Genomic DNA, 19,827 nt, shown 5'->3' on the forward strand with positions numbered 1-19,827 from the left:
TTAAAAAAAAACTAATAAAATTTTTAATTTTTAATTTCAGTGATTTTGTTATTATTACACATATATAGGTAATTACTTATGTGCTTTCTATAATTAAATGCATAATTATTTTTTTATATTTAAGCATCCTGCTAAATTCTTTAATGTATAAATATATCGCTATCTTACTAATATATTTCTTTATCTCTTTTTTTTTTTTTTTTAATGTTTTTTATGTTATTAAACTAACTTCATCAATTTATATTATATCTTTATGTTACTAAATTTTATTATTTTATTTTTTTTTTTTTTTGACTTATAAAAATTGGTAAATGAATTTTCTGTTTTATTTTAATTTTTATTTCATTTTTTTTTTTTTTTTATATTTATTTTGCTTTTATTCCTTTTGAATTTATCTTACTATTTTTTAGTTTATTTTTATATAAATTTACTATATAATTTTTTAATCTTTTTTTATTTTTTGCATTATCAAAATAAGAATTGCTTAAAAAAATTGAGAAACATTAATGAATTAAAAAAATATATATTTAAATAATGCGTACAAATATATTTTTTAAATATTTATTTCAAAGAAAAATATATTTCATAATAATTATATATTCTTTATTTATTTCGTTTTTATGTTTAAAGTTTTTAATATGCATAAATTAGAATAAATTTTTTTTTTATTAAATTTTTAAAATATGTATTATATAATTTGTTTATTTTTATTTTTAGGTTTTTAAAACATTTCTCTTCTAAATTTTTATATATTTTTTATATTTAAGTAAATTTTATTTGTATTAATGTATACAAGTCATTTTTTTATTTTAATAATGAATTTTAAATTTTCTGAAAATGTTTAATATATTTTATAAATTTTCAAAATGTACAAAATGTTGAAGAGTACACAATTATTTTCTTTTTACTTAAGTTTTTTATTATAACTATTTTAATCATGCATAAGAGAATTAGATATATTTTTTTTTTCCGTATTTAATTAATATCTACTATTTTTTTTTACTTTTATCTTGTTTTATTATATATATATATCTATAACTAGATTTTTAAATATATATATATATATATATATATTTATATTTTAATATGAAAAAATTAAGTTAATTTTTTATTTTTAAAAGCATAACTACTTCAATCTTTCCAATTTTGTCTAAAATATAATGTATACTATGAATTTTATTAAAATTAATAATACTTTTTAAATGTTAATATATATATATATAAACATTATAGAAGAATAACATTATAATATATATAAAAAAAAAAAAAAAAAATTGTAAGGTGACTATATCCCTGTAATATAGAAAAGAAGATACAATATAATGCAATTAAATTGTTGTTTAGTAACGTAGATAAATATAGAAACTTAATAAATTAATAATAAAATCAAATATGAAAAGCAAAATTTTAAATAAGAGTACCAAAAATGAAAATAAAAATATTTTAATTAAAAACGATAATTTATCTCATTTAAAAAATCCCAATAAAAAATTGACATACAACAATTTATTTATCGAAAAATGTAGCGGTCTAAATGATGTTAATGGAAATATAAAGGATTCATATTTAATGAAAAAAATTAAAGCCAATGATAACAAAAAATTTATTTTAGATTTAAAGGATTTATGTCATAAAGAAATATACATAAATAATTTAGGTAATTTAAATATAGAGAATTTTAAGTCAGAAAATACGCTAAATATTCCAAATTATAAAAAAAAAAAAAAAAAAAATTGGGATCCTATTGATGAAAAAGAAACAAATTATATAGATATTAGTAATGCTAATAGTGACAATTTATATATATTTGAAAATGTGAATAAAAAATTCAATAAAAGATTAAAGCATAAGTGCAAAAATAATACTATAAAAGAAAATTTTAAAAATACAAAAAAGCACTGTTCTAAAATTTGGAAAGATGATGAAAACAATAAAAAGAAAGATAAATTACAAAAATTATATATTTCTATAAATAAAAATGCTCAAAAAGAAACTCAAGATAATAAAAATTTCTGTAGAAATATTTTCGGAATTGATGACATTAGTTATAAAGAATGCCAAAATGAACTTACTTATAAAATATGTGAAAAAAAAAGGAATTGCAATAATATATATGGTAATAATAATACTATATATAAAAAATCTGGAAATAATAACGAAAGTAATTTTTTTAAATTGGCAGATGATGATAAAAATAACCACTTAAAATTGGGAAATAATCATAAAAATGATTCTTTTGAAATAATAAATAATAATGCAGAATATGATTGTATAGGTTTCGTATGTGATGAAGAATATATGTGTGAAAATTTTCATTTTGATGAAGATCATGTAGAAAGTCCTGATAGAATAAAATGTATTATAAAAGAATTAAAAGAAAAAAGTGTTATAAATAAAATGATTCAAATAAAGTGCAGAGAAGCTTTATTCGATGAAATAAAGCAATGTCATTCAAGTAGGCATATTAATAATATTTTTTATTCATTGAAAAAAAAATTAAAATATAAAAAGAAAAGAGTTATATACCCTTTTGACAAACATGATACTTATTATACTTCACATACGGGAATTGTATCTAAAAGAGCTATTGGAGGATTGTTAAATTTATGTGATGCAATTTTGTCTGATAAAAATGAGAAGTTTAAATTTATTGACTTTAAAAAATCAATTCTTTATAATTATAATTTTTTTAAAAATGTTTCCCATAATAATATAAATAAATATGAGGGAAGTAAAATAAATAATTTTATTCATTTAAAGCGTTCTGAGTCGGATAGTAATTTACATATTAGAGAAAAATCAAAAAATAATATATTTACTGAGCATTGTGAAAATAGCATATTTAGAAACCAAGATATCTATATAGAAATCTGTAATAATAACGATATTTATTATGATAATAATTATAAAGTTGATAATAATTATTATAAAGAAAATTTCATTAATGCGAAACCAGAAGGAAACCCAATATATAGTGGCTTAGATAACATATATAATATACAAAACTATAAAATGTTTAAAAAAAATTATCGCAGTTATTCTACTAGTATGTTTAACATGAATGATTGTAATAATAATAATTCTTTTACTGATATAACTTGCGGTTTTGCTGCAATTAGACCTCCTGGCCATCATTGTAGTAAAAATAACTCCTCTGGATTTTGTATTTTTAATAATATAAGTATTGCTTGTAAATATATATCTAAAAAATATGGGATTAAAAAAATTTTTATTTTTGATTGGGATGTGCATCATAACAATGGAACACAAGAAATATTTTATAGTGACAAAGATGTCCTATGCTTTTCTATACATAGATTTGACAAAAAAAAAGTAAAAATAAATAAGAAAAAAAATAACACAAAAAATGCAAACGAAAATTCTAATAATAAAAATATGAAAAAGAGCAATAAGAAAGCAAAAAAATCATGTAAAGTAAATGAAGAAAATTTGTTTTTTCCATGTAGTGGAGCAAAAAACGAATTAGGAGATAAAAATGGTTATATGTTTAATATTAATGTACCATTAGAAAAAGGATATAATAATTGCGATGTTTATTATGTATTTAAATATTTACTAATACCAATGTTGAAAAAATTTCAACCTGAATTTATTTTTATATCATGCGGTTTTGATGCATCCGTTAATGATCCATTAGGAGAATGCAATCTTACTCATAATTTATATCATTGGATGACTTTACAATTAAAAAATTTTGCAAATATTTTTTGTAATGGTAGAATTATTTTAGTTTTAGAGGGAGGATATAATTTGAATTATTTACCTAAATGTACTTTGGCATGCATAAAAGCATTAATTAAAAAAAATACTAACTCCAAACAAGAAAATGCCATAAAAAAGTTACATTCTAGTAAATATATGAAAAAAAGTTCAAAAGAGATACTTATGAATAAGCAAAATAATATTTCATTTGAAACTAATATTAGTAATAAATTCTATTCTCATTCATCTACAAAAAAATTTTATTATAACCCTGAAAATTTTTTAGATAAAAAAACAAATATTGAAAATACAAATGTATTTAATTTAGATAACTTTTCCAATTGCATTAATTTTAACTATAACTTAAATAATGATACACAAAATAATTTTTACAAACTAAGAAATTATTTGGATTGCTACAACAAATCTATAGAATTATATAATAAAGATACCCATATAAATACAACGTCAAAAAAAAAAAAATTATTAGCAACTAGTAAATTGCATTATTCTACATATAAAGTTATAAAATATTTTTCATGTATATTAAAAGGAGATCCTTTTCATTTGGATATAAAACTACCGCCATATAATTATTTCATAAAGAAAGAAGTTGCAATATATAAAAATAAAAAAAATCCTAAGGAAACAATAACTAAAGATAAACTAAAAATGGAAAATAAATTATTTGATAATTATTGCAGCAGTGGAATTATTAATCTAATAAATCTAAAAGAAAATAAAATAAAACTAAATGATTTTACTCAAAAATGCATAAAATATTCTTCAGAATCATCAACAACAATATCGAATATATCTCATAGGGATTTATGCATATCTAATGACGAAACAGAATATGATACTTCATACAGCTCCAAAAACAGCAAAAAAAAAGTTATAATATTAAATAGATTAAAATTAAAGATAGGTAAAGATATTAATGCTTCGTCATATTTTCCAATTATAAATATGGAAAAAAAAGGTAAAGAAAAGAAAAAAAAAAAATCAAATTATAATATAATTGAAAATTTAAATAAAAATGTGGAGACATGGGACTTAACAAATTTAGGAAATAATGATCAAACAAATTATTCAGAAATTAATGATTTAAACAATAGCTCTATTAATTGCGATTTAACTAATTTAAAATATAATGAAGAACAAATGATGAATTCTTTTAAGATGTATACAAAAAGAAAAAAGGGTTTTATTTTTTTCTTTGGAAGTGGGCATAAGAATCAATGGATTTTGCCAGTTCACAAAAAAATAACAAAAATAATAAAACTGTGTTCAGAATCGGAAGCTTATTTTTATGCCTGGTTATATTTATGTTGCAGAAAAAAAATATGTATTGCAAAAACAAAAGAAAATTACTCGTCCATATTAGAAGATAAAGAGAAAATTTGTAGCATTCCTATATACAGAGAATTTTCCGATGACAAAATAAGATTAGCAAAACAATTTTTAAAATTTACTGTTCCTTGTTATTATGTTTTTCTAAAAGAAAATCAGATAAATGAATTAAATAATGAGAAGATTACAAAAACATATTTTTCTATTGAAAAAAACTTATATGACTCAATGGATACATACACTGACAAATGTATATCAGAAATCTTAAAAAGTATTCACCCTATTAAAAAAAATTATAATAGTAGTAAAAAAAATTACACAATTAATCCTACTGAATTAATAAATGTAAATGATTTAAAAAAAAATTGTACAAAAGAAGATACTAGCAAAAAAAATTATGCTTGCAAGCAAGATGAAAATAAAGCAAAAAGTTTTAAGCAAAGCATTATGCCAACTGTAGATGAAAATATTATGAATCTTCACAATAAAAGCTATAATTTTTTCAAATCAAGTTATAATGAAAAAAACAACGTAGGAAAAAATGCGTGCATAACTGATATTGAATATAAAAATAGGATCAAAAAAAAAAAGAAAAAAAAAAAAGAAAAAACAGAATGTGATTTAATGAATAGTCCTAAAAAGTCTTTAAAAAAAGAAAAAAAAGCTGCTATTTGTCTAAGTAATGTATTAAGTACTATGAGACATCCTTGTGTTATCGATATAAAAATGGGCATTCGTTTATATGGAGATAATTGCAATAAGGAATCAATTCAGAAGAAAATTGAAAAAGCTAAGAATAGATCTTGTTTATCACATGGATTTCATTTAACGAGTTTGATAGGTTGGTGTAAAAAAAAAAAGAAACCTTTCTTTATATCAAAAGAAGATGCACATTCTATTAAGAATGATGATGATTTTGTGAATGCTTTTATTTCATACTTTTTTGCATGTGATAATATTTGTCTTTCTATTCTTTTAATAAAAAAAATATTATTAATATTAGAAAGGATGAAGATTTTTTTTGAAAATCAAAACTATTTTGCTTTTTATGGATCAAGCTTATTATTTGTTTTTGACTCAGATCCCTCCAAAAATAAAAGTGAATATATTAGTGAAAAGAATGTTAATCAAATAAATTTATTATCATCACAAGACAATAAAAGTAAAAAGGAAACTTGTATCAATGAAATAAAAAGAAATGAAAGAAGAAAACAAGAAAAAAATTATAATAATGAAAGGAAAAATTATGAAGAAATATATGACTTTAAGGAAGAAATTGAAAAACTTTTTGAAGAGTCGTTAACTAATGAAGAAAAAAAGATATATATGGATAATAAATTAAATACAAAAATATTAAAAAGCGCTGATGTATATATAATTGATTTTGCTCATGCAAGTTTAAATACAAATGAAAAGGATGAAGGGTTTTTATTAGGAATAATATCTCTTCATCGTATTTTGAAAAAAACAATCGAAAAAATCAAAAATTTTCACTTAAATAATAATTTGGATCTGTGAAATAATGATTCATAATATTATAAATATTAATAATTTAAAAGAAGTGCATATATATGTATTCATATATATATAATTATCATTAAATTATATTTGTTGATTAATATATTAATGCAATTAATTATTATATTAGGATTTTTCAAACAAAATCACCAAATAAAACTTATTTTTAAAATCTTGCATATCCGTATGGTTTAATATATATATATATATATATTAAATTTTAAATATGATATAATTTTTTATATAATACATCCACTTCTAACTTTTAATATATTTTTATTTTTTATTCTTTTTTTTTTAATTATTCAAATTGTGGTAATATATATATTATTGTTTTTTATTTTTTAAATCAATGTACTTATCTTTCAGGAATAAAAAAGAATTATATATATATAATTTTAATTTCTTAACCTAATTCATATTTTCAACTTCATTTTTGTAAATTATCATTCTAGAGGGCATAAATACAGCTCATAATTATTTTTGTATATAATTTTTTGTTAAATTATATCTTATTTTATATTTATATATTTATTTTATTTTTTTTCTTTCTATTTAGTTAAGGAAAATTAATAATTGGCTATCAATCTTTTTCATATTTAATTATAAAAATTTTAATTGAACTCCTTTAATAATTTTAATTTTGTAAAAAAAATTTTTTTAATATATGATCTTTCAAAACTATACCAAAAATTATAAAAAAAAAAAAAATTAAATAATTAAAGATAGACAAATTAATATTCCTAATTTTTAAATTGTATTTTTAACAAAAAATATTAAAGTATTATTCTATTTTATTTTTATTTTTTTTTTAAAATAAATTTTAGTAAATACATTATTTATAATCCTTTGTTTTTATTAAATATTCTCACATATATAAACATTTTTGTTCTTTTAATAAAAAAAAAAAAAAAAAACCTACAAATTCTTAAATAATAGAACTCTAAAATTAAATATACAAGTAGTATAAAAAATTTATATCTATTTTTTATTTTTTTTTATCCTCTACTAATCTTATTTAGAAATGCTTTCTTTTTTTATGAAATAAAATTCATATTTTTTTTTTTTTATATTAGAACTAAAAAACAAAATATGTAATAAATGTTATCTTTAATAAAAAATCCCAATTTTTTATTTCTTTAAAATTCATTAAAAATTCATAATCTCTTATTACAACGCATAAATCACAAAACTAGTTTATTATTACATATTTTTTTTTTTTTTTTTGATAATATTGTAAGTTTAAAAAATAATTCAAAAATTCATTGTATCTATATATATATATTTTTTCAAATTTTTAGCTTTAAAAAAAATACAAAAACAAAAATATTACTTGAATTATTGAATTTTATTTTTATTTATTTATTTACTTATTTTTTTTTTTTTTTACATATTAATCTATGTTAGATATTATAGTATTAATAAACCCTTCTTATATATGAAAAATAGAATTATTTAATAGATATTTATTTTAAAATTATATATAAAGGAAATAAAATTGAGTAGCTAATATTTTAATCCTCGCTTTTTTATGCATGTACTTCAATTTTTTTCTTTTTTTTTTTTTTGTTTTAAAATTTATTTTTTTACGTACTTATATTACATGTGAAATAAAAAAAAATATATTGTGCATGAAATGAAAAATTGTTTCATTTTTCAATATTTTTATTTTTAATTATAATAAAATATCATTTAAAAAATTTTAAATTTCATTCATTTTTTTTTTATTTGTGTGTATAGAGATTATTTTTAAATTTTAGAATTTTATTTTTTTTTTTTTTTCAAATACATTAATAGTATTAATTAATTATATTTGGAATATTTTGAAATTATAACATATATTTTAGTTATTTATTTTGTATTATAAAAATGTAAGCATTTAAAAAGAACAAGACTTTTTTTTTTTATTAATTTAAAAGATAAAAAAATAAAAAAATTAATTATAAATATATTTAAATATTTTTAATGCATTATTACTTCAATTTTTTTTTCTTTATGTATATAAGTATGTATTTTTATAATGGATAGAGGAAGAACAAATTATAGAAGAAATAATGATGTTAGTATATATAGAGATGGAAATATAAAAAACGAATGTTCAGATGATCATCAATTTTGGGCTAGTATTGAAAATCAATATTTTTCAAATTTTGATAAGAGAATAATTACTGCTTTTGAAGATCATATAAGATGTACAGATTACATATGCGATAAAATAAAAAAGAAAAAAATAAATAAGAAATTATTTGAGAACATAAATTGTTACGAGAGTTCAGTAAAAATAAAATTAAATCAAAATGAGAAAAATCTTTCGAATATTGCTGATTATTTTTCTCGAAATAAAAACCTTATTTTTAGAAATATAGAACAAGATAAAAATGAAATTAATAAATATTTTCAATCTGACTTAAAAAATGAAAGAAGAAAAAAAGAAAAAATATTAGATGCTATAAATAGATATAATGCTACTGAAATAGAAAAGAAAATAAACAAAAGTGATAAACCAGTAATATTTGATGAAAAAAAAAGCATAATTGAATTTATGCCAATGGCAAAAAATGAATTATTATTGAATACTTTACATCACATAAATCTAAGAAATCAACAAAAAAATTGTACATTAAGTATGAATAAAAATTCAAACTTTTTTAGTACTAATAAAGATGAAAATTTTTTATTAAAAAACTGTTTTGCCAATGGTAATGTATTCGAAAATTCTGAAATTTTTAAAAATAGTAACTCGAATAATATAGAATTTTTTGAGTACATGAATAATACCAATAATTTAGAAAATAATTTTATGAATATATGTGACATTAATAATTCAGATGATATTAATAATGTAAAATATTTTAATTTTTTGAATGATAATATAAATGATAACACATACATGAATTACGATATATCAAATAATGAATTCAAAAATAATTTAAATGATACTTTACATAAACATAAAAGTACAGAAACTATTGATTCAAATACTGATACGGTTAATAATGTAGGAATTGCCAAAAAAAAAAAAAGTACTACATCATGTAGCAATGAATTTAATGAATCAAATAATAATACAAATAAATTAAATAATATTACACATAAAATAAACAATAATATCATTGATGCGAACAATGATATAAATATTTTTAATGATGATTCTAATTTGTTTAATTATTGTATGAGCAATTTTAAAAATGATTCAAACATTTTTAATAACGAATCATATGTTATGAATAAGCCAAATAATGTAGTGAATACAATAAACGGTGATAACGCAAATAGTATAAATATTGACATGGAAGAGAATATGAAAAATCAGATTAATTGTAATTTATATGATGTAAGCAATAGCTATGAAGTTATGAATAATAATCTTAATAATTTTAATAGTAGTTATAACATTTTTAATAACTGCTATAATAATTCTTTTAATAAAATTTCTATGAACAATAATTATATTACTATGAAAAATGATTTCGATAATAAGTTAAGTGGTGGTGATATAAATATAAATCCTAATTCTATGAATGATTTAAATAATTTATATTCGAATAAATTAGTTAATATAGATCAGTATAGTAATGCAAATAAAATTAATGATTTTTATAAAAGTTCTAATTTAAGTGATAATAATATGATTAATATAGAAGATTATCATACGGATAACTTCAGTTATAACAATGATAGTGTTATCTTAGATAAGAATTTATGTGATAAATATTCCCCAAAATATTTTATGCATAATTCATTAGCCTTGAATAGTTTAAATAGTGATTATAAAAGTAATTTATTTAATAAACAATTAACGGCTCAACATTCGATGATTAATGAAAAAAACTACCAAAATCAAAATGATATACAGAATTATGAAAATATATTAGATGGTAATGCTTGTATATTAAAAAATGACAGAATTTATATGAAAAGAAATGAAGATATAAAAATTAAAAAAAATAATACAAATGATGAAAATATAAAATATCACTTAGATAAATTTAAAAAATTAAATAAAAATGTTAAACAAGATAATAATTTTTTTGATCCATTTCTAAATAAAAAATACGACGGTGTTGGTAAACTTCCCTATATACAAAATAAGCCAATACCAAGTGGTTTACATATTTCAATATATATACCCAAAAGTTATAATTTTAAAGAAAAAAATGAAAAAAAAAAAAAAAAACCATGCAGTGTAGAAGATGTTTATGAAAAAGAGAAATTGGCCAAATTATTAACAGAAATTACTTTTGGCGATAAAAAAAATATTTTAAATTCAAAAATGTCTATAGAAGAAAAAGAAAAGTGTTATAATACTATTTTGGATGAATTAAAAAATTATAATTCCTTACCAATAATACTAGGTAATATTTTACCTTATTGGGTGAAACGCAAAAATAAAAGTCATTTATACAAAATAAAAAATTTAAAGAAAGTTAATGAAAAGGCAAAATACATTCACGTTAAAAATTTAAATAAAAAATTAATATCCAAAAATATAAAAAAGGATAAAAAGCATTTAACGACTGACAAAATAGAAAATGAGGATTTGAAAAAAGAAGAAGATATAGTTATAGAAGATATAAATGATAAAAAAGAAAATGTTCAATTAAATAATTGTCTTGATAGATTAAAATTGGAAGAATATGAAATTAATAACAGAGACAATTCAGAAATATGCGATAATAAATCAAAAGAAGTAAATGAAAATAAGGATGATGTATCTCCAAATAAAATGGAATACACAAAACTAAAAAAGGAAAGTGAAGAAATTCATTTTATTAATATAGAAAATATTATTTCTGACGAAGAAAAACAAAGAAAAACTCCCAGTAAAAACATAATAAACGATGTAAAAAAAGAAAGCACAAAAAACGAACTAACAAAGGAAGATTTTTGTGATGTTACATCGAATGAACAATTTAATATTGAAGAAAAAAAAAATTATGAAACTAATATTTGTGAAATTAGTCTTGCACCTTTAACAAATATAGAACAATGCAATCAAAACTTTATAAATGATTCTTTTAATAATAAAAATGATAATATAAAAGATAAAGAAATTATATATGATGATAATATTAATGGCAATGAAAATATTTTAATCAATGACTTTAAGGACAATGCTATTAAGGGAGAACAAAGTGTTACTACAGAGAATTTAAAAGAATCATCAAATAATAAGAAAATGGTTTTTAAAAAGAAAAGTACATTTTATAAATTTCATTATTTGAAACATTTTAAATTTACAATTCCTAACAGTACAATTATTCCTTTTAATAGTTCCATTTTTTCTTTGCAAAAAAATCATTACAAATCCAACGTGTATTTTGAATATGTTTTAACTAATATAAATTTAGACAAATATAGAAGAAATATTTTAAATGTAAATTATAATAATAACAATTCTATTACAAAAAAAAATCGTATATATTGTATAAATTTTAATAAAAATAAAACCTACAAAGATAATAATATAAAGAAAAATATAAAAATGTCTAATGTAATGAAATCATTTTCATTAAATAATAAAATGAATTTGAATATGAATAAAAATAATAATAAAAATAATAATGGAATAGAAAAAAATATAAATTTAGAAAACAATACTTTAGAAGGGATAAATGAAGATAGTAAACAGAATATAAACAGAAATATTAGTTTATATGAAAGAGATTTAGTTGTAAACGAAGAAAATAAAAATGAGGATAAAAATGAAATGAAGATTGATAGCTTCAAAAGCATGTTAGGTTTAAATAATTTAAAAAATATAGATAAGGCAAATATAAAAAATTTAAGAAATATAAAAAGCATTGATAAAGAAATATGTGTATTATTTTCTCGTTATGTATACAACATAAGGGAACAAAAAAAAATTATAAAAAAATTATTAGAAAATATAAAAAATGAAAAAAAGAAACCTTATAAACATTGGTATTCTATAGAGGATAAAATGATTAATTTTTACATTAATGAATATCTGAAAAATAAATTAAATACAAAACATACATATACATTATCCAAGCAAATAGTAGATTTATTAATGTTAAGAATTATAGTTAATAATAGCTTTCAATTACCAAATAATTGGACAGAAAAAGCCTTATGCAATATTTGTAGCCTTGGGGAAGACTGGGAAGAAAATCCGATAATTTTTTGTGACTGTTGTTATACGCCTATGCATTTTTTTTGTACTGGATTTAAAAATATTAAAAATTATAATTTGGTTAAGAGAAATTCAAAGAAAGAAGATAAAAGTGAATCAGAAACAACGAATAAAAATTATGAAAAAGCTAATAATGATTTCTCAAAAAATAAAAGTATAAATATTATTGAATCCCTATTATCAGATAATTTTATTAATATAAATTCACTTAATAGCAGTTTTAATACAACTATAAATGCAGAAAGAGACACTTATAATTTATCTAGTAATATTGGATCATTAATGAAAAGTAACATAAATGATAATATTCATCAAAAATTAGAATATAGCGATACAAATATATTTTTAAAAAACCTTAATAATGAAATAGAAAACAATAATATATCATCTCCATATATAAAGGAAGAAAATAAAAATATAAAAAATATAAAGAAAGCAGATAACCATGGTATAAATGAAACTATCAGTAATATAGAAAAACAAGATATAAATTATTCAGAAAACGGAGCAAATTTTAAAAACATAGGTAATATTAACACTGGGGAAAAAAATATTACTTCCTTAAGTAATGTAAATAAAAATAATCTTAATAATGATATGAATAAGATAAAAATTCAGAATGGAGAAAATAATGAAAATGGGAAAAATGCTGAAGAAGAGCAATGGATATGTCCATTATGTTCTTACTTAAGAAATCAGATTTTATTTATTGAAGATTCTAATGCTTTTAAAATTATTAGGCTTTTAAGTGGGCCAAGAAAAAAAAAAGATATTGACTTTTTAGTAAAATCATGTAATGAATTTCCCTATGACAATTTACTAAATGATATTAAAAATGAATTAGCCTCATATAACCCTCCAGAAGAAATAATTGTAAATAATATTTCTAAATACAATTATAAATACAAATCTATATTATTATTATTTGATATTGATAAAGATATTAATCATTATAAAGAAACTTATGGTATAGATATAAAAGATGCACATGATTTTTTTGAAAGCGTTGTTCTTAAGAATTCTGACAAATATAAATATAAATATTTTTTCAATTCTATTGTAATTAATAAAATAGATGATGAAAATAAGGAAAACAAATTTTTAAATGAAAATTTAAAATTATTTCGTCAAGAATCATGCTGTATTAATGAATTTTCTGAAGAAAGTGAAGATAATGGAGAAAAAGAGGACGGAAATAAAGAAAGGGAAGAAAAATATAATAAAAGAAAAAGAGATAAAAGAGTATTCCAAAGTAGAACTGCTAAAAGAGAAGAAAAAAAAAAAAAAAAATTAAAAGCAAAACTATATCATAGTTTAATGAAGGATAATAATAATAGTAGTAATAACAATAATAATAATGTAGTAGTAAGAAAAAGAGGTAGACCATTAGGAAGTACTAAGTTTAATAAAAACAAATTACTTAATGTGATAAATAAAAATAATTCAAAAAATTTTATCAATAGAAATAGTAGCAATAATAATAATATAATCAATAATAATAATATGAATTGTAATAATGATGGTAATAATAATAGTTATAATGTTATTAATAATAATAAAGATAGTAATAATAGTGTTCATAGCATTAATAATATTACTAATAATAATAATAACGATGATAATAACAATATACTATCAAATAATATTTTAGAGCATAATAAATTAGATGAAAGAAATATAAAAAATCAAGAAAGGAACAAAATAATAGAAAATAATTTGAATGAAGCAGCAAATAATGAAGAATATAATTTAATTAATTACAATTTTCCTTCAAACAATAGTGAATTAAAAAAAAATTTATTATATCTAAAATATAATTTTAACAAAAATTTTTCTTTTATCTTTAAGATTCCAACATGCTGCATATGTGAATTTGATGCCTTTTATCTAGGAGGGGGTCCTATTAAAAGAACTAACAAAAAGAATGAGTGGTGTCATATACGTTGTGCTTTAATTAGCAATTGTGTAATCAGTGATAAAATTGAAATAAACATTAAAGAAGAAAAAACAAAATATAAGTGTTCTTTATGCTTAAGAACAAATAATATAGGTATAATAAAATGCAATATTGCAGATTGCTATAAATATTATCACATATCATGTGCTACATCATCAAGTAAATATTTAATTGAATATAATGAATTTAATAAATTAGTTTTATTTTGTTCTAATCATTCTCAAAAGAAAGCACCAACGGAGATATTAAGAAAATATCAAATTCTTCGAGAAAAAGAATATAATAAAAATAAATTAGAAGATAAATTAAATATTGCTAAAATTTTTGATGCATACATATTGCAGTCATATTTAAAAATAAGTGATTTAAAATTATTCAATTTGCTTTCATTATCATCCTTATCTATATTTGAAAAATTCATCTATTTTAATTACAATAAATTTAGTGAAAATGTAAAAAGTAATATTGGTATTATTGATGATTTTAATGAAATATGTCAAAATTATGATCATAATTTTTCAAAAGAAAGAAATGAACCCTTTAATAATGCATTGGAAATATGTGAAATGAATAAAATTAAAAAGGATAATTGTATTAGAGATATTCAAAACAATGATGTTGAAAAAAAAGATGATGAAGAAACTAATAAAAGTTTTAACGTTAAAAATAAAATTAATAATGAAGATAATAATACAAATGATGACAAAATTCAAATTATTAATAAAGAAAAATATGATGATGAAGAAGAGCTCTTCTTGGAATTAGAAGAGAAAAACAAAAAAAAAAATATACCAATTGATATATTTGATATAGATAGCATAAATAAAATCAGTAATATAAAATGTAACAATATAATAAGTATTAGCAATTTCAAAAATATCTATAATGAAAATTTATTAGATGAGGATTCCTTACTAAAGTTGTTAACTTATGATTTCTTAAATATACAGAAAGATATACAAGAATTTAATAGTAGTATTTTAAGTGATAAATACAAAAAGTTAAAGAATTTTGAAAATATATTATTATTATATCCTTATTTTAATGATTATCAATTAAGAAAATTATCTGAGCTCATACTGGAAAAATATCCTTCTAATATATCCAATATTGATAACGATGACTCCTTTTTTGCATTCTTTAATAAATTTCTTTCACTTCTGAATAATAAAAATTTGATGTTTTGTAGTGTATGTTTATCAAAAGCTACATATTATGAGAAAAATAAAGAAAAAAATAAAAGTAATCAAGATGATTTAATTACATTAGAAAACAAGGATACAAATATTCAAATCAGTAAATTAAGAAAAATTTCTTGCTCAACAAGTAAAAAAGACAATTTTGAAATAAAAAAAGAAAGAAGACTTGGATCATTAAGTGTACTAAAAAAATGTTCTTTATGCAATGTATATATTTGCTATTTTTGTTGTCATAGAATGAATATAGATATAGTGAAAAATTATTTAAATGATGATATAGAAGATCCAGCAGTTAATAATTACAAATATGGTAAATTAAATAATTTCTTATATAATAGTGTGGGAAGACCGAGTAAGTATAAGAGAAAATACAAAATTGATTTTGTTAATAATAATTGTATGAATAAAAATAGTAATTTGAATTCAATTGATGTTATTAATAATAAAAATTGCGAAAATAATGATAATATGCATGAAATAAAAAAGGAGATTAAATTAAATAAATATAATTTTTCATTAAATAATATAGATATCGATGCTTCTCCATGCAAAGATAAAATAATAAAAAAAGAGAATTATAAAAATATACCTCTTATAAGTAGGAAAAAAATAAAAAAAAATGAAATTAACATTTTAAACAAACATGAGGTACTTCATAAAAGTAGAAAGGATTTAGATATTATAAATAAAAAGGATGGGAATTTTACAAATAAAAAATATTTTAATGTAATTAAAAAGAAGGATATAAATATGATAAATAAAAGAAACATTGAGGAAATTAATAAAAATAGTATTATTGAACCTAGTAAAAAAGGAATAAATAAAATAATTATAAATGGAGTTAATGAAAAAATTACCAGTGAAAAAAATATTAAAGAAGATAAAAATGAAAACCAAGAAACTATTGAGGAAATAATGCATGATGCAAATAGAAAGGATAGTAAGGAAGTCAAAAATATAAATGAAAAAAGCAATAATAAAGCTAATAAAACAGGTATAAATAAAAGAAGTATTCATCAACTTAATATTATAAATGACTATACGAATAAAAAAGAAGATGAAAATGAATTTATATGTCCAAGATGCGAATATTTTAAGGTAAAAAAAAAAATAGGATTTTGTTCATATTGCCCTAGATTAGATGGATTTTTAAATTGTTTTGAAGATAAAGTAAAAAAAGAATTAATATTTGTTCATCCAAAATGTTTAGAGTATGTAAATACTGCTTATTCTAAAAAAAATAACATTAATGAGATAAAGGCAGGTTCTAATAAAAAAATATGTAGTTATTGCAGAATCAGACATGGAATTGTCCTTACTTGTAGCAATACTGATTGCGATACTTCTTTTCATATATCATGTGGGATTTTACTTGGTTGTAAAATGGATAACTTTTTTGGTAGAGTAGATATTTATAACCCTAAAAAAGCCTATTGCTTTAAACATACATTTCAGTACTGTAAAAAAAATAGTTTGGTGAATTTTATTAATACAAATAAGTTATTTTTCTTCGAAAATTTCTTATACTTTCCATTTAATCATTTGTATAATTTTCTAATGGGGACATATATTTTTAATTGTTTGAATAAAAAGTATGCCAATTTTTTAATGAAACCAATTAAAATAGACGATTATTTATCAACTAATATCTTTGAAAAAACACAATTAAATATGATTAAAAAGAGCACAAATTTTGCTTCCAATGAACTAAAAAAAAGTTACAAATGCAATAAATATAGTTTGGAGGACAAAAGAAAATTCTTTTTAAAAAACAATGTTGAAGACAAAAAATATATGGATTATTATAATAGTGAAATAGCTAATAAGGAGATAAAATTATTAAATGATGAAAACTCAAAGAACGTACTGGATTCATTAAAAAATATTCATTATAAAATTAAAAGTGAAAGTAATAATTCTAATTTTATACATAAAGAAACAGAACATTTTCTAATGTCATCGGACAAAAATAATACTTTAAATATAGGATCAGACTATTCTAAGGATCCATCAGTAAATGCAAACCCCCAAATCAAGAATGATTTTGTATTCATTGACGATAATTTAACTGAAAGTGCTGTTTCTGTTTTATCTGAAAATGAAACAGAAGAACTTAAATCCTTCCAAAATGTTTCTTTTTTTAACTGCAAAAGTAATACATATATTAATAATATCATTCAAAATAGTTTTATGAGTTATAAGAAAAAAATTGAAGAAAATTATAATATTCCATTTAATACTGAAAGTATAACAAGTAATAATTACAGTAATAATTTTAATGTAGAATTGAATGATAAAAAAAATAAACAAAGCACAGTAGTAGATAAAAATGATAAATATGGTTACTTAGAAGACAAGAGAAAAATATATATACTTCATGAAAAGGATAAAGATAGCTTAAAAAAAAGTTCATTAAAAGATTCGTATGCATATTTTAAACAAAATAATAATATTAACATAAAAATAGAAGGAAAAAAAAAAAGAAAAGAGAAACAGAAAGATAAAAAAAATAAAAATAAAAGTAATGATGATATAGATGACTTTGGGAATGATTTGAATGTAGCTAATGAAAAGAAAATAATACAATTAAATAATAATATTGGTGAAACAGATAAAGAGAACCAATTTGACGTTATTATTGGAAATATTAATGGTGTTAATGAGTTAATTAAGAAAGATAAAAATGAAATAGAAAAAACAAAAAAAAATAAAAACGAAAATTTAAAAATAAGTGAGAATACAAAAGAAGAAAAAAAAGATATAAAAAAAAATGAAGAAAGCAAAGAAGATGAACAAATATTTTGCCCAGTATGCAAATGTTATTATGAAGAATTAAGTGATGGATCACCAGCCGATGGCTTAAACTGGATTGGATGTGATAAATGTGAAAAATGGTATCACTGGATTTGTTGTAAATATTCTATTGATAACCCACCTGACATAGATAATGATTGGTATTGCAATGGTTGTTTAAATAATTGAATATATTCAAGCCGCAATTTATTTAAAAAAAAAAAAAGTATATTTGGTTAGTGTTTTGTTATTATATTTTATTTTAAAGATATTATATTTTTACATTTATGCTTTTTTTTTTCTTATTTCCTTTTTTTTTTATTACCTTTTTCTTATGTTATCTTGTCTTTTATATATATACTATTTTTCTTTTTTTTTATATTCTGATACAAAATTACAATTATTTTTAAATACATTGTTTAGTATAAATTGTTATTTTTTAAATATTACACTCTTTAAGAACATATACTTGTGTAAAATATATTCAAAAAAAAAAAAAAAAAACATTAAAATAAAATCATTTAGGTTATTATAATTTATTATGGTACATTTTGTTAATTAAAATAGCATTTATTTTTTTTCATTTATATATATACTTGTTTAATTGTTGTTCTTTATTTTTTATTCGTATATATTTATTTTTCACTTAAATTTTTAAATCCTTATTTTTTTTTTTTTAATGAAAATTGTAGAAAATAAACATCTTTAAAATTAAATTTCTCCTTTATATTATTTATTTATTTTTTATTCTAAAAAAACAATGATATTTAAGTAATTTTAAGAAACTAAATAATATTTTTTCATAAAAAGTAAAACTGTTAAATATGCTCACATGCAGCCATAATATTTTGTAAATAATAACAGCATATAACAGTAAGTTGTACAAAAAAAATAAATATGTATATATATATAAAATATGCATAAAAAGAAATTCCAATAAATTAAAATGTAACATCTGCATAATGCTGATAATCAAATATATCCACGAACTTATTCAAAAAAATAAAAATTTATGTATTCTAATTTATATTTCTTTTTTTTTTTAAATAAGATTCCTATATTTTTATATACAAGAGAATAATTCATCTTTGTTTTTCAGTGAACACAAGTATCATGATATACATTAA

The 19,827-nt window shown here is 19.2% G+C and overlaps 2 protein-coding genes across 2 annotated transcripts; both read left to right on the forward strand.

Moving 5' to 3' along the window:
• Positions 1–1,392: 1,392 nt before the first annotated feature.
• On the forward strand, positions 1,393–6,594 carry HDA2 (histone deacetylase 2, putative; the record flags this gene model as incomplete). The annotated part of the gene is made up of 1 exon (XM_028676115.1): positions 1,393–6,594. The coding sequence occupies one exon, from the start codon at positions 1,393–1,395 to the stop codon at positions 6,592–6,594; it is 5,202 nt and encodes a 1,733-aa protein (XP_028532636.1).
• A 2,020-nt stretch (positions 6,595–8,614) lies between these two features.
• PRELSG_0805800 (conserved Plasmodium protein, unknown function) lies at positions 8,615–18,889 on the forward strand (the record flags this gene model as incomplete). Its single annotated transcript, XM_028676116.1, has 1 exon — positions 8,615–18,889. The coding sequence occupies one exon, from the start codon at positions 8,615–8,617 to the stop codon at positions 18,887–18,889; it is 10,275 nt and encodes a 3,424-aa protein (XP_028532637.1).
• Between the last annotated feature and the right edge of the window lie 938 nt (positions 18,890–19,827).

This window comes from Plasmodium relictum, assembly GCF_900005765.1.
Source record: "Plasmodium relictum strain SGS1 genome assembly, chromosome: 8".
Taxonomy (NCBI): Eukaryota; Apicomplexa; class Aconoidasida; order Haemosporida; family Plasmodiidae; genus Plasmodium; species Plasmodium relictum.